This window comes from Podarcis bocagei (assembly GCF_964188305.1).
Source record: "Podarcis bocagei genome assembly, chromosome: 4".
Classification (NCBI taxonomy): Eukaryota; Metazoa; Chordata; class Lepidosauria; order Squamata; family Lacertidae; genus Podarcis; species Podarcis bocagei.
The window spans coordinates 66,363,906-66,380,862 of NC_138128.1; the positions used below are offsets into that span (position 1 = coordinate 66,363,906).

General features: G+C 41.8%; 1 protein-coding gene across 2 annotated transcripts in view; it reads right to left on the reverse strand.

Moving 5' to 3' along the window:
• Positions 1-14,194, reverse strand: part of MYOF (myoferlin) — an 81,276-nt gene extending 67,082 nt beyond the window's left edge. For both annotated transcript variants that reach the window (XM_081192153.1, XM_081192155.1), the window contains exons 1-3: positions 14,012-14,194; positions 6,467-6,522; positions 4,704-4,795 (exon numbers count right to left, since the gene is read on the reverse strand). In XM_081192153.1, coding sequence (XP_081048279.1) covers positions 4,704-4,795; positions 6,467-6,522; positions 14,012-14,099 — 236 coding nt within the window. In that variant the 5' untranslated portion in view covers positions 14,100-14,194. The remainder of the gene's footprint in view (positions 1-4,703; positions 4,796-6,466; positions 6,523-14,011) is intronic.
• Between the last annotated feature and the right edge of the window lie 2,763 nt (positions 14,195-16,957).

Sequence of the window (16,957 nt, forward strand, 5' to 3'; positions counted from 1 at the left end):
CTAAGAACAATAATTTCCCGTGCCCTTAACAAACTGGACTTCCCAGCATTCCTTTGGCATGTCATGTGCTTTAAATGTACACAGCCCAAGTCTCAACAGCTGTCTTTAGGGAAATTGCTTTCATGACTGAAGGATTGATTACTTTAATGCTCTTATCTAACATGCATAATCCTTCTCTCTAGGCATCACAGATAATAACAAACTCCTCCCTTGTTGAGTACTATTGTCCCTACAGATCATATTCTGAATTTTACATTACATGCATTGCAATCTGTCCCTTTGCTGCCACTGATTTTGTTGGACACTAATGGGACTTAAGCAACCTTCGTGCCAAGTAACTTCTAACCAATTTTCCTTCCTGCCAATCAGTTTGTTTTCCTTTTGCCCTGTGACTTCATTCACTAGGCAAGGTTATGTGGATGATCCCACAAGATGCATGGCCAGCACTGATTTATCTCCAGACTGGGTTATTGTTTAGTTTGTTTGTTGGTTGGTTGGTTGGTTTGGTCTACCAAAATAGTTGCATTATCGAACAATTGTTAGGGATAACAATAGAACAATTATGTCAAAGCAAATTGAAGAAGTGGGGGTGAACCTCAGCACAAAGTGCTGCCTGTAAGTGGCATTTGCAATGTTCGTTTTATGAGACCCCCCTCGCCAATTCACACAGGATTTCCTTCATTTAAAGCAGATAAAATCCAAACTGGGGGCATCCCTAAACCAAGATGCATAAACTCCTATTGCCTAAGGTTGTTGAGTGGCAACTTTTTCCTCTACCTCCTTCAACATTAAATGGGTCAGGATATATCCTAACAAAATTTCTCATAGGATTGCAGACAGCACAGAATCTCTACTACTTTCAACACAGGTGAAAATTCAAGTGGTGTTTCACACACCATTTCTCAGGCTAGTGAAAAGTTATGTGCTTACCTAGGTTTTTGGTTTTCGTTGGGTGTAGCTCTCTGGAGGCTTGTTGGTATATTGTATTTATTTAGAAATATAAAGGCTGAGCACATCTTTAACGCTCTTACCAAGCAGCTACTCATATTTCCAGAGAGACAGACATAACCTGACATAGCTGCTTGAGGGAAACAATGTGCTTTAAAATATGGTATGTAGTAAGGGATGGGATGAGGAACTGAAAATTATTTGAATAGTTTCATTTACAAATCTAAGACTACAAGCTTATGGGCAGTTTCCTGGGAATCAAACCCATTAAATGTTGGACTTACTTTGGACTAAACATGCAGAGGACCAGAGCTGGAAAAGTTAGCTGTAAATTTACATTTCTCACTGTGAAGAAATGACTGTTTGCTTGAGTAAAAGTCTGACCTACCACTTTTCTCTTCTGTTGCTAGGCTACCAACCATTCAGTGTCTGGAAAAATATGTACAACTGTTAATTTCTCCTCCCACTTATGGAATAAAACCACGTGACACAAATTTTTGGTGCAACTTGCTTTCTGTAGCATGAACTTCTATTCTATACTATGCAGTAGCAGAAAATATTCCCCCTGTGTTACACTTCTTTTGTATTTCATTTTTACATGTAAAATAAAAGAATAAGAAGCTGCTTTAGCTAAATGACGGACTTCAAAGTGGAAGCTAACATAACAGAAAGCAGATGTGTGCCCCCCCCATCCTCTTTCCCATTTTCCTTAAAAGGGAAAACTTAGCTGGGCAAATCGTCACGTGACCTGAACCTTCAGCAACTTTTATATCATGCATGTTAACATTTTTCAGTCAGGGCTTTTAAAATTACTTTTCCAGTGAGGTAAAGCTTCTGTTACAGCACCTGCACATTAAGCCTGCTCTGATCTGAAGGTATGATAAAAGTTTCTGCAAGTCAAAGCATGTTTCAGCTTCCAGGAAAAGGGGGAGGCGGGAATATGAAGTGGCTGTGTTGGCTTTAAATACTGGGACAAACATGCCACAGCGATGAGTAGTTTGCTGGCAGTACACAACTGCAAGGAAACATTTACCAGGCTTATTCTCCAAAGAGCAAACTCAGTAAAGACTTTAAAAAAAACACCCATGAACACTCCTTCCACCCTGGGTTTCTCTGCAAGGAATTTCCTCGACTTTTGTTGCTTTGGCACAAATGCAGTTTGAACTTCACCAGGAAGTTTTTCTGCACCAGCCCCACCGGAATGAGGACATCTTGGTCGATTTTGCTCAGACAGAGCAAGTAAAACAAGAACTATGACAGACCACGAGGAAAAGATGTTCCCCCAATCTCAACATTCATGTAGCACAGGCGTGGGGAATTTTTTAAGAGCCCGAGGGCCACATTCCCTTCTGAATGGCCTAAAAAGGGCCAAACGCTAGTAGTATGCAGGGCCCTGAGGCAAAAGCAGGTGAGGTGAAAAAATTCAGGGCACGAAGCAGGGCTAGTGAGAGGAGTTGCCTGAGGAGATTTATGAGGGCCAGGTAGAGAAGTCTGGGCCTGAAGTTCTCCACCTCAGTGTAGCACTTCTAGCAAGTCAATTTAATGCAGGGCACAACACATTCTTCTTTTTAAAAAGAGGTTTACTACTACAAGAAGAGAGAAAGGTGTTGTATGAGAGGCCTGAGTGGGCAGGGAGAAGCTACTTATTCCCAAGAAGTTTTCTTTGTTTGCTCATTATTTTTACTTAGCATGACAAGCTAGAAGCCAACTCCCTACTCATAAATAAGAGAACCAATATTTGTAATGATCAGCACTGGATCATCATGTGAAACACAAACAGAACAAGTGGGTAGCTGCAAACATGCCCTTCGTCTAGAAATGGATATATCTGGTTTAGAAAGGGGAAAGAATCACCTGGAATCCGAGCACGGATGCTTGACTGAACCTGTTCTAGAGTACAGATAAGGATCTATCCCATTTTTGTGATCTCATGAGCATTCTATTATAGTCAGGAGGCCTGCGCCTGAGTTTCTCTCACCAGAAAACACATACCCCAAAAATTCCATGAGATTTGAACTACAATGTACTTTCTTAGTACACATAATTGGGATTGGCCCTATCATTAGGCAAACTGAGGCAGCTATCCTGTGGATAGTGGAGGCTGAAGTAAGATTCAACTGAATGATGGGATATCACCATGTCCTTCACCGCAGACAGCAGAATGTCTTGGACTGGCCCTAGTTATCCAGGTACATGAGAAGCTCTAGAGTTTTATTGCTCTGCTGGTCTTTCAGTGTCCCATGAATTTTGTATATTCAAAATATTCAGAACTGAATGCAGGATTAATTTCATCTCATTCTACCTCTCAGGCTAACAGCACAATTCTATGCAAGTGTACTCGGTAATAAATCCTTCTGTGATCCATGAGGCCTACTCCCTAATAAGTGTGTTTATGATTGGAGCCTAAGATTAAAATCTCATAGACTTACCCGAGAGTAACCCCTTTTGAATTCAATGGCTCTTACTTCTAAATAGACATGTGAGGAATTACACTGTAAACATATCATTATTATCTCAATCTGTGTGTCTGTTACCAGATATTAAAAGCTCTAAGTAACTGGGAATTGCCTTTTTCTTTCAGAAAGTAGAAATTTTGTGATTTGGTTCCCTAGCAGCAAAAGTATATGCAATTTGCTTAAAATGTGTTGCAAAGTGAGTGAAAGAAAGAATTGTTTGCAGGAAGTGGTTTTTTTTAAATAAACATTGCTTGGTGAACCATTAATCATTTCCTAGGAACAATATTTTTACCCATGAATCAGAAAGCAAACTGTACAATATGTAAAAGTTCTAAAAGAACTTTGCTTTCCCTTTCTGACATCCTGAAATGAAAGGGTGTGTCCATTAAGGACTAGATCCAACTGTCTCACACACCTACGCTGGCATTCAGAGATAAAAATCACAAGCATAAACACATCTGTGACGCCTCCAGCATCATCTCCATGCATATCTCCACAACAATGGGAAAATATAGGGAAACACACTTTGCAAAGGTAGCTGTAGTCCTCCATACAATTTGGTTGTTTAACATCCCACTGAAGTATATCCATAAGATGTATGGCCTGGGCTACTCTGATTGGATACCTTGGGCACAGCTGCAGTCCTGACCCAAAACATATTGAAGAAAGCTACTCATTGCAGTTTCTCATCCCTCTTCCAGATCTTTTCAATGGGCATTACACAGGCTAACCAACCCCTCTTGCCACACATTGACAAGCTCCATGCCTTTTGCAAAGCATTATAATTAGAACAGCTACTCCACCCACAACTTCAAAACTCACTTCTTCAAAATCTTTCCTGAACAAGCCTCATTTCCTAGGCACTTCTCAGTTACAGATTAACTCTCTCCTGAACGCACCCATCCTTCCTATACTTTCTTGAGGCCACATCTCAGCATCACTGTTGCCTTGCGACATTATATTGTAAGCCCTCTAGTGTGGGCTCCATCACTGTTACATTGGGTGCAACACCCAACGTATTGTCATGATGCTGATTAAGAAAATGTTACGTTTACAGAGATCTTGTCTTCCCATAGTTCAGAAATACGGCTGAAGGGTTAGCTGAAGTACAAGGCAAAAGAGACAACAGTAAATGATCCAGTAAGATGTCTGAAGCCCTTTAAATTTAGCAAATCCAACCATACACAAGTGCTGCAAAATTATACCAATTAGTTTTTAAAAGACACCTTTTGCACAAAGCAAGTTGCACTGAAAAAGAAATACACCCCTCCCCTTCAAAATTTCAAAAAGTCAACATACTTGTTTTGCCCTATAGTTTCGAAATCTTTCACAATAATCTGCAGGACTGATGAAATATCCAAAGCGATTCCTTTCAAATCAAACTCAAGAATCTGTGCAAAAAAAATGAGAATAACCCTTAGAAGTTGAAACAACAACATAACCATGCAATGAACAGGCAATAAAAAAGATTTAAGGAATCAACATTTTTCATCAGTAACACAATTAAATAGATAAGTGCAGACTACTGGTATATTTGCATGTAGTTATCTAGGCTGAAAATGCCTGTAGAACTGCAGGCCAGTTCAGACAATATAAAATGTGTAACTGCTATATGTTCAGGGGGGTGTACAAATGTACATCCATGTGCGCAATGGGATAATCTACCAAAGGTTAGTCATGACTATGTCCCATTGAAAGGGATGCATAGTGAATGCAATGGAACCAGCTTCCAAGTAGATGTGCGCAAGATTGGGCTACACTACGGCATGACTAAGAAAGCCCCACTGATTTATCTATTATTAGCTCTGAGTCTAACTGACCTTTGCTAAACTGTCCCAGTATGCTGGAGTTTTGCAATCTTTCTAATATTTATAAAGTGGAAGGTGACAGGAAGGTGACAAGAACCAGCTGCAGAGGAATACACACAAGCTTGTGTTGCCCTGCCCTACCATGCATCCAAATTATGTTGTTACTCCTTTTTTTTTTAAAAGCAACCAAAAAGACTGGAAAAGACTTAAAATAATCCTCTGCTGGCACCTTGACATCTAATGTTGAGCAAGGTCTTAAGGTTCATATATGGCATTACAATATGTGTAGTTTGGGGTTCAGCAAGCAGAAATCAAGATATTAGACTAGGTATTATTATTATTATTATTATTATTATTATTATTATTATTATTATTATTATTATTTTATTTATTTATACCCCACCCATCTGGCTGGGTTTCCCCAGCCACTCTGGGTGGCTCCCAACAGAAAATTTACAGCACAATAAAACGTCAAACATTAAAAACTTCCCTAAACAGGGCTGCCTTCAGATGTCTTCTAAAAGTCAGATAGTTGTTTATTTCTTTGACATCTGCTGGGAGGGCATTCCACAGGGAGGGCACCATTAGTGAGAAGGCCCTCTGCCTGGTTCCCTGTAACTTGGCTTCTCGCAGGGAGGGAACCACCAGAAGGCCCTCGGAGCTGGACCTCAGTGTCCTGGCTGAATGATGGGGGTGGAGATGCTGCTTCAGGTATACAGGACCGAGGCCATTTAGGGCTTTAAAGGTCAGCACCAACACTTTGAATTGTGCTCAGAAACGTACTGGGAGGGCTTTGTGCAGGTCTTTAGAGATACAGACAATGCAGTGGATAATCTGGGAACACCAAATGCTCCAACATTAATGAAGCTAAGCAGTTGCGATCTTGATCCATGAAACAAGACATAGATAGAATAAATCAGGCTGCAGTTCTAAGTCCTCATACGTGGCAATAAGCAGTATTGAATTCAGTGGGAGTTACTTCAGCATAGGGTTGCACCTAATAAAGTTATTCCACCTGCACAAGGACTTCTGCCACTAAAGTGAAATAGGGAAACTGTGTACCAGATATTGCACATCTCCCCTTAGCAGGAACTGTGGAAGTTTTGTTTCTGGATACAGAGAATCACAGGAACAGTCGGTTGTGACATGTGTATTTCTTGTTCCATAATGTCATGCAACAGAGAATAGGGCTGAACTTTGTCACACATGCTCTGCCTTATCACATACAACAGAACCAATAAAAAAAAAAGTCACCTCATTCCAAACAGGGTTGAGTTCACTATCAATTTTCTTTGTTTTCTTTTTTTCATCTGGAAATAAACAAAAACGTGCTTACTTATTGGAAGATATATAAAACAGCAATGACAATATATTAAAATAATATATATTTTTTAAATGCAAGAGGGCTGACTTGATTTATTTGGTTGCTGGCCATGGTATCTAATCTATATAGAATGTTTTGTGCTTGTGTACATAATAAACCTGCCTCCCAATAAAGTTGTTTTGGCCTAACTATATTGCCAGCTCCCCCCACGCCTTTCAAAACAGATATTTTCTGTTAGTGCAGATTCTGCTGTGTCTGTGGTGAAGCCGCTGTTTAAGACACACCTTGATTTAACCTCATTCACCACAAACAATGGTGAAGCAAGTTGTTATAGGAGGGCAATAGCTCAGCAACAGAGCATCTGCCTTGCAGGCAAAAGGCCTTGGGTTCAGCCTCTGACATCTCAGATAGGCTGGGAGAGACTCCTGGCCCCAAACCCTAGAGAGCTGCTGTCAATCAGCGTAGAGACAACACTGAGATAGATAGACCAATGGTCTGAGTTGATATAAGGCAGTTTTTTAATGACTTTGGCCGAGTGATCCAGGAACTGCTATACTTTCAGGAATTGTTGAACTATAATTCCCACCACCCTGAGCACCAGCCACACTGGCTGAAGCAGCTGGAATCTGAGTCCAGCAACAACAGGAGGGGCACAGGTTCCCCATTCCTTCTTTACAGTGTTCTTAATCTCTGAACATTTAATGGATTAAGGCTAACACGGTCTGAGAGAGTAAACCCATTGAACATAGTGGGGCTGACTTCCAAGTCGGCATGAACAAGATTGCACTGTGTGTTGAGGAGGAACACAAATCAACAGGTTCCCCTTCCCTTCTCTGTCTTACACTGAGTCAGTCAGCTCTGATGTACTCCCGATAGTTCTCTGCTGGATATATGGGGGAGGCGATGACAATTAGCCCTTGTGCAGGGAGTGGGGAACTGACTCACATTCCTGTAACTGGAATCATTTTAGAAAGACTATGCAGGACAATGACTCAGACCAGACCACAAAAACTGTAAATTTGCAACTCGTACAGGAAAATATCTACCACAATGCTATCAGTCTAAACTGAATGATATTGTAGCTCATTGTGCTTTAACATATATTTAGTAATATCAGGCATTGGTCCAAACTAATTGTTTCATGTAGAAGAAATGAATGGAAAAAGCAGCAGTAGCCAAGGATGCAATTTTCCTTTGGCAAGGACAGGGGCTTATTATGTAGGGCAGCCAAGAGACATGGCGATACAGAATTCTTTGTTATCGTCCTTCTAATTCAGGGTTGAGGGTGCTGTGGCCCTCCATATATTGGTAGATTCCAGCTGTGGTCAGCCTCAGTCAGCATGATAAATGGCCATTGCTTTAATTACACTTGCGGAGGCTACAACACTTTGCTGACAGAAGAAAAATGGGGCACGTGGCTTTGAATAGGGATTATTATTATTATTTATCCCCCACACATCTGGCTGGGTTTCCCCAGCCACTCTGGGTGGCTTACAGCATATCCAAAAACATAATAAAAGCATCAAACATTAAAAACCTCCTGATACAGGGCTGCCTTTAGATGTCTTCTAAAAGTTGTGTAATTCTTTATTTCCTTGACATCTGAGGGGAGGGTGTTCCACACGGAAGGTGCCACTACCAAGAAGGCCCTCTGCCTGGTTCCCTGTAACTTCACTTCTCGCAGTGAGGGAACTAGCAGAAGACCCTCAAAGGAGGACCTCAATGTCCAGGCTGAACAATGGGGGTGGAGACATTCCTTCAGGTATATTGGGCCGAGGCGGTTTAGGGCTTTAAAGGTCAGCACCAACACTTTGAAATGTCCTCGGAAACATACTGGAAGCCAGTGAAGATCCATTAGGTCTTGGTGGCCACTCCCAGTTAACAGTCTAGCTGCCACATTCTGGATTAGTTGTAGTTTCCGAGTCACCTTCAAAGGTAGCCCCACGTAGAGTGCATTGCAGTAGTCCAAGTGGGAGATAACCAGGGCATGCACCACTATGGTAAGACTGTCTGCAGGCAGGCAAAGTCTCAGCCTGCATACCAGATGGAGCTGGTAGACAGCTGCTCTGGACACAGAATTGACCTGCACCTCCATGGACATATTTGGTCTAACTCAGTATATGTTCCTATATGCTTCCTATATTCCTATTTGCCATTATCACCTGGCAGTCAGAAGGGCAAGCAGGACCTTCAACAGAACCTTAACCAATGCGAAGTGTTTCTTTTCAGTATTGCACTCAGTCCATCATGACCCCCTGCAGGATTCTCTAGTCCATTCCCCCTACCAGTTTTTCTGGTTTTGCCCCTGTCAGTCAGTCAGCATTCCAAGGCTATTGCTCAGTGGTTATTGGGCAGTTTGGGAGATTCAACCTTCCCCTACCCAGATGAAATGCCCCTCTTGGGCTGCACCAACACTCATGCCTTAATATCAGAATTATTATTACATATTTATTTATACTCCACCTTCTTCCCTGATGGGATTCAAGGCAGCTTACAGATAAAAACAAGAATTTCTAAAGACATAGGAAAAACAGAAATAGATGGAATGGTGATGATACTGTTTCTAAATATTCTGCTGATCAACCTATCCCCGTGCTTGCTGCTGGTAGGATATTCTCCTGGTTCCCAAATCTCTCTCCTTTGCTTGTTCTTGACTTGCTTCTACTCACACTTACGTTTGGCTCTGATCCTGTAAATACCACCCACATCCCAGGCCCTTAGAGGCTCTAGAATTACTGCATCTTTGGACTACATTGCTGTTTTCCCTCTCTATTGAAGCTATTCACTTAACATTTTCAAGAAGAAAACGACATTTGGTGAAGAACCATAAGGATAAACCTTTGCCCTTTTATCCAAACTTCTTCTCCAACAATCTGATTCAAATTTGCATGTGGAAAGTCAGTAATCTGCCTGGTCCACCATGACCCCAGAAGGCCTTAAAGTCTCTCATTCTGTGACTTTATGCATATGGTTCAACTTCATTAAGGCTGTGGGCTTGAAGAACGCTGAAAAACCCATAAACATGCCAACACATTTTTGGTGACTGTATTTTAAGTATCCTAACTTCAGCTACAGAATTGTAGAGGAAGACAAATAATATAAAACCTGCATATCTATCTTTCATTGCATTCAACCAGGGTGAAAAAGACACAATTACTGGTAAATATAACAACTAATTCACGGCCTCAAAATGTTTTTTATATAAACTATATTAGAGCATGCAAGGGAAAGTTCAAGTAGAAGAGAGGAAGACATGATTCAAAGGCTTTAAAATGAACTTTTTTTAAAAAAAAAATCCTGCCCTCAGGAAATCAGGCCTTCCTACATATATTTATCTACTGAGGAAATCAGGGCATTCTGTGGCATGTTCATTTGAAACAGGAAGTTGGCTGGGCCGTGGTCCTACCATCACTCTCCACAGACCATTCCCTGGGGCTACGAATTGGTAAAACTGAGGAACAAGTGGTCTCTCAAAGAAGGATGTCAGCAATTATTGAGTTTTACATTGTGGAACTTCTGTGAATCTTCCAAAGAACACCAGGGGTCGTAGGAACTAGTCCTCATAGCCGTGCCCCCCACAGCTACATTCTTTCTAAGTTTAAAGAGCAAAAATGAAGTTGTGACTAATACAGACAATCACGGTTTCAATATCAAGCTGCTTTGTCTCTCTTACTCGCTCACACACCAACTTATGATGTGTTCAGCCTTATGAGGAGTTCTGGTGGGCTCCAACGCTTGCTCGCTATTTTGTGACCTTTTGGCTGACCGCAATTAAGGGATTTTGGATTTTAAAATAAACCAAAAGGTGACGGCTTAACCCTTAGCCATGCACGATAATATAATGTACATCTTTCCCTGCTTAGTTTGTTTGGTAGATTTGTATGCAAGAGAAAAAACTTATTTGGCAGGCAGAGGATTTGCACATGGCGCCGCAAGAGATGACCTTGATGGAAGAAGTGGAGGCTCTGCTATACTACTGCTAGGAAGGTACCGTATTTTTGGCTCTATAGGACGCACTTTTCCCCCTTCAAAAATGAAGGGGAAATGTGTGTGCGTCCTATGGAGCAAAGACTCCATAGCCCCGCGACCCTCTCCCGGCTGGAGAGGTGACGCGCGGCTATGGCAGGAACCTTTACAGCACCGTGTCACCTCTCCAGCCGGGAGAGCGTGCCCGCGGGGCTAAAGCAGCCCCCCGCGACCCTCTCCCGGCTGGAGAGGGGACGCGCGGCTATGGCAGGAGCCTCTCCGCTGCGCCTTTCCACTGCTCCCTGACTTGCTCTTTGGGGCTGGTGGTGGGCTTCCCCCGCCAGCCCCAAAGAGCAGGTCGAAAGGAACCTGAAGCCTGGAGAGCGAGAGGGGTCAGTGCGCACCGACCCCTCTCGCTCTCCAGGCTTCCAAGGTAGCCGCCTGAACGCACCTTAAACGGCACCTTGTTTTAGAGCGGGAAAACAAGAGGGGGAAAGTTCTCCCCCTCTCTGCGCAGCGCCTCCTGCCGCTTCGCTGAAGGGGCGCTGGGCAGAGAGGGGGAGAATTTTTTTTCTTGTTCTCCCCCCTCTAAAACAAAGTGCGTCCTATTGTCCGGTGCGTCCTATGGTGCGAAAAATACGGTAATTTAAAAATGAAACCTATATTACGTACTGGAGAGGCGTCCTTTTAAAGGTCAAATTCTATCTTTTGCTGCAAATTCAGCTTTAGGACATTTGCATTGTATGTTGAAGGTCTAAGGATCAGTCTCAGGCATCTGCAGGTAGGGCTGGGAAGGTCCCACGCCTGAAACCTTGGAGAGCTGATACCAGTCAGTGTGATCATTACTAGGTAAAGGTGAAAAAAGCTAAAGGACCCCTGGACGGTTATGTCCAGTCAAAGACGACCATGGGGTTGTGGTGCTCATCTCTGCTTTGAGGCCAAGGGAGGCTGCGTTTGTCCACAGACAGCTTTCTGGGTCATGTGGCCAGCATGACTAAACCACTTCTGGTGCAACGGAACACCGTGACGGAAACCAGAGTGCATGGAAACACCATTTACCTTCCCGCTGCAGCTGTACCCATTTATCTACTTGCACTGGCGTGCTTTCAAACTGCTAGATTGGCAGGAGCTGAGACAGAGCAATGGGAGCTCACTCCGTCACCAACCTTCTGATCAACAAGCCCAAGAAGCTCAGTGCTTTAGACCACAGCACCACCCACATCCATTACTAATCCAGATAGACCAATGGTCTGACTCAGTATGGGGTAGCTCTTTATGTTCCTGTGAATTTATTTTCACCTGTTTTTAGGCAGGCCAACAGGCAGACAGAAGAGAGAATTAGATTGGGACAGAGAGGGTGTCTTTAATCCTTACCCCATGCGGTTTTTATCACCTAACACACCCTAAACCCCTCCCAGCCCTGCCACTAAGGTAAGCTGCTTTTTGCACTGCTGAGGGGAAAATAGTAAATACAGATAACGTGCAATATATCATTTGACCCCTATCCTACGATTAAGCTACCCATACACTGCCTCGTGCAAAAATCCAGCCAGCTAAGTTTTTGTTTTAAAAGGTAAATACACCTTGAGCAAGCTCAAATATGGACTGTGTAAACCATGAATGAATCACAAAAAAAATCATGAATATCATATATCAGCCTTTGGCTTTTTCACAAAGCGATGTCTCAGAAAAACCAAGAAAGGTCTGCAAAAGTGTAGTTTAGGGGTGTAATCCTATGCTGCAGATCTACTGATTGAGAACTTGTGGGGTTCAGCGGAAGCCTTGATCGTCCAGGGGAATAACAAATGCAATGCACCAGGACAGACACACTGGCGGAACACCCTTGATATGCTGGTAGAGTAGACGGGGGGGGGGGGAGAGATGTGGGTGGGTTGTGGGAAGCACAGGGGAGGAGCACATTCCACATCCTATACTACATCAGTCCATAGCCACACCCGCATAGATGGCGCAACTTTGCCCTAGCCCCAGGCCTAACACCAAGTTCCCTTCTATTGTTTTCAAAGAGCTTTTAGAAATAACTGAACAGCAGTAGTATATCTTAAGTCCCATGGTAATGTGAATAGAAGGCTTGCTCTGTCGGTTTGTAACTACTGCATTTATTCACCCATAAATTCCTGTTTCACAAGCCACCGTTTGAGTTTTATGCAAAGGCAGAACAGAAGGACTGCGCTGAATATCCTAAAATATGGCAAGTAGACCAGGCTTCCTCAACCTCGGCCCTCCAGATGTTTTGAGACTACAATTCCCATCATCCCTGACCACAGGTCCTGCTAGCTAGGGATCATGGGAGTTGTAGGCCAAAAACAGCTGGAGGGCCGAGTTTGAGGAAGCCTGAAGTAGACAGAAACCTTTTTTATATATATATAAAAACCAACCCAACTAGGAGTAGAGGAAACTATGGTTCACACCTTTCCACAATGCCATTCAAATATTCCAGTAATAAGTTTTTCAAGTATTATGGTACAAACCAGCTTCCTTATTGCACTGTAGTTCCTTATTTAAATAATCTGAGCCTATTGTAAACTCAGTACCCTGCAGTTATCTGCATCCAGAAAAACCTATTTTTCAGTTCAGCACAGGCATCCAAGAATAATATATCTAAACTTCAGGCCACTGTCCTGTTCAATTAGGGCAGCCATACGTCCGGAGTTTCCCGGACATTACCGGGATTCCAAAGGCAGACATCAAGGGGAATTTCCGAAAGGTGGTGCTTTGTCCTGGATCTTAGGCAAGTAAATCGGAAAAAGCTCAACAACGTCTTTCAGGGCGTCCTGGTTTTTACTTTTTGAAACATGGCAACCCTAGTTTAATGTATGTGATGAGCTATAAGGCAAACGACTCTATATGTACCTTAACATAACAGCATTACAACCATCTACTTATGAGGATAGGAAGTAGCACAAACTGAAATTCGCCACGAAGTTTACACCGGAGAAAAGTGGAATAAATCTGTCAGTTTCACACTTACGGACAAATGCAAATGACCTTCCTTTTTTCTCTCCCTCATCTTTTATTGCTTTACTAAGCACAAAGTCTAAAAAGCAAAAAGCCTCCAAGAAGGGGGAAGGAGTCTAACAACATAGATGATTAATGTTCAAAATGTTTTTAAAACTATTTTAAGGCAAACAGGAAAAGAAATCTGTGTTTCCATTAAAAAAAAGGTATGAGCTAAACACTCAAAATCACTATTTGCTGTTGCAAAAAAGTAATTTCTTAACGTGAAATTCACTTACACATTAATCCAAACTAAAAAGGGGCTCTATCTATGTGTGGGCATAGATGCAACAAGCCTATAAAGAAGTTTAGAAAGAGCCGCTCCACAAAATGCCACCCAACCACTTTCCAGTTCTAAACAAAAAACCTGTGTTGTACAAAAGTTACTACTTTCTTCTTTCTTTCTTTTGCAAATTACCAGAACTGTTACACTTTTTATCATGGCATCTTGGCACATTGAAACACATCCTTGCTTAAAAGTTAGCTTTCCTTACCTTTAAAAATAACAGATACAATAGGATCCGGTTTTCCGAATTTATGTCTAGGGATATTGGAAGCAGATTCCACAATTACCCGAAGCATGGTTTTCAGTGTTTTTTAAACTGCAGCAGTTTTCGAAGAAATGTGTACTTCAGACTCTCTGCAGCCTCCAGTCTGAAGTGCCAGCAGGAGGAGGCTGGAAATGGCACTTTACAGTAAAGTGCAGCTGATGGGTGGATCCATGACGAGTTTAGTTACTAAAGGGGGGGGGGAGAGATTTGCGTAAACTGACTCCCTGTGGTATTAGAGAGAGTTAGTTACTAAAGGCTAAGTAGGGAGAGGGTTTGTGTAAGCTGACACCCACCATTCCTGTGGCATTAGAAAAAACTGGTACCAACTTGTGAATTCTGGCAGTGCAAAGTAAGGAATTTGCTAAGTACGGTGGTTGATAAAGAGGTGGGAATCATTTTGCATATGAATTAAAGTGGGGAAAGAAATGTGAATGTAACGCACAGAACTCCCCCCCCCCCGTTTTGCTATTGATGTGAAAAGAAGTTATTATAACTTCTGCAATAAAACATAGCAATGTTCTCCCTTTTGAAACGAACTTCTTTCCACATGCCATCAGCCGGTATACTCCTGTCAATTTTTTGTTTCTATTTCATCCAGGACTTCAATCAATCAAAACAGCCTTAGATTTCCCCCTTCTGGAGGGATCAAAAATAACCTGTGAAATAAATTTGTAAGATGGTTATGTACAGTAGATGTATTTTCACCATATCAGTATATTAGGAAAGAAAACAAAAAAGAACATTCTTTTTTAAATAAATATATATTATTTTAATTTATAACAAATAAACATTTCAGCAAAAAAGGAAACAATTCTTATATATAAATCTTCAACTTCCACCCCCCTCTTTCTGTGGTTCCATAAATGTGTTCTTTCTTTTTTCCTGCATATCCAAATTAACTCTATTTATTCCTTTTCTCATCCATTTCCTATATGTTTTAGAAACTGCAAGTTTTTACAATAATCTTGCTAATGTCTTAGTTTGTTTGCAATTTGTAATTCAACAAACGATTTCCATTCCTTATTCAAAGTTTTTTATCTTGATTTCTTATTCTTCTGGTAAGTTTCGCCATTTCTGCATATTCCATTAGTTTCTGTAACCATTCTTCTCTCGTTGGGACTTCTTACTCCTTCATTTTTGGGCAAATATCATTCTTGTAGTGGTAGTTGTATACATAAATAAATTTCTTTATTGTTTAGGTAATTCTGATCTCAAAATCCCTAAGAAAAAAGCTTCTGATTTTTTAACAAATGTTATCTTAAACATATTTTTCAATTCATTATAAATCATTTCCTAGAAAGCTTTAACCTTAATACAAGACCACCACATTTTTGCCAGTCTCCTCGGTGTTAGGTACCATCTATATAACATGTTCATATAATTTTTTCTTAAACCATAACATGCTGTAAATTTTATATCCATTTTCCATAATTGTTCCCATGCCTGCATTTCTTTGATATGACCCATATCTATTGCCCAATGTATCATTGAAGATTTCACTTGTTCATCTTTTGTCTCCCATTCCAATAACATCTTACACATTCTAGACATCACTTTAACATTACAATCTAGCAGGTCTCTCTCTAGGTAAGGGATGTAACCTTCAATTTAATTAGTCATCACTTGAGAATCAAGAGAGCCATGGCAGGTCAGGCCACTGGAATAAATGGCATTTTAAAGTCCATTGACCTGTGCAAGGTAAGTACAGCCAATTTATCCCTCCATGTTCTTGAATGCCATGATGTCAGAATTCCACGCACACTAACAACAGAAACAGAGATTAAATTATAGTTATATAATAATAATCAGGATAAAGGCTTTTCTTACTTAACTTACCAGTGCCAGGATGTCTATGTAATCCCCAACAACTGTTGTTGTTTTTTTGCAAGGCAACAAATAGCCTTTTTTGATGCTGATACATAGAAGACACAACAAGTTTGTTTTCTCCTGCTCCAAAGGCTAGGACCTGAACCAATGCATCCAAGTTATAAGAAAGGAGACTCTGACTAAACATCAATAAAAACTTTCTGACAGTAAGAGCTGTTTGACAGTGGAACGGACTCCCTTGGAAGGTGGTGAACTCTTTCTTTGGAGGTTTTTAAGCAGAGGTTGGATTTAACTGAGATTCCTGCATCCCAAGGGGTTAGACCAGATGACCTTCCAGCTCTACAATTCTATGATTCTACTGTTAATAGATGGGCAGAGCACTATCAAGAACTGTACTCATTGGAAAAAATGGTCTCCAAGGCTGGATCTAGACACATCAAAGAAGCGATTCAGTTAAACGAATTGTAAACTTATACAGCGGGTGGCGCTGTGGTCTAAACCACTGAGCCTCTTGGGCTTACTGATCAGGAGGTCGGCGGTTTGAATCCCCGTGATGGGGTGAGTTCCCGTTGCTCGGTCTCAGCTCCTGCCAACCTAGCAGTTCGAAAGCACCCCAAAAAGTGCAAGTAGATAAATAGGCGGGAAGGTAAACGGTGTTTCTGTGTGCTGCTCTGGTTCTCCAGAAGCGGCTTAGTCATGCTGGCCACATGACCCGGAAAAACTGTCTGTGGAGCGGACAAAAGCCGGCTTCCTCGGCCTGTAAAGCAAGATGAGCGCTGCAACCCCAGAGTTGTTCACAACTGGACTTAACTGTCAGGGGTCCTTTACCTTAACTTATACCAGTGTTTCCCAACCTTTTTTGGGCAAAGGCACACTTGTTTCATGAAAAAAATCTCGAGGCACACCACCATTACAGCCCCGTGACGTCAGCGCGCAGCGTCACGCCGGGAGGGACATGAATTGCTAGCAAATTACATAATCACCTCCTTGAGGGCTGGCTCATCTTCTCCGAAGGCAGAACCCCATTAATTAACAGCACAGACTCACACCATAGCCAAGACG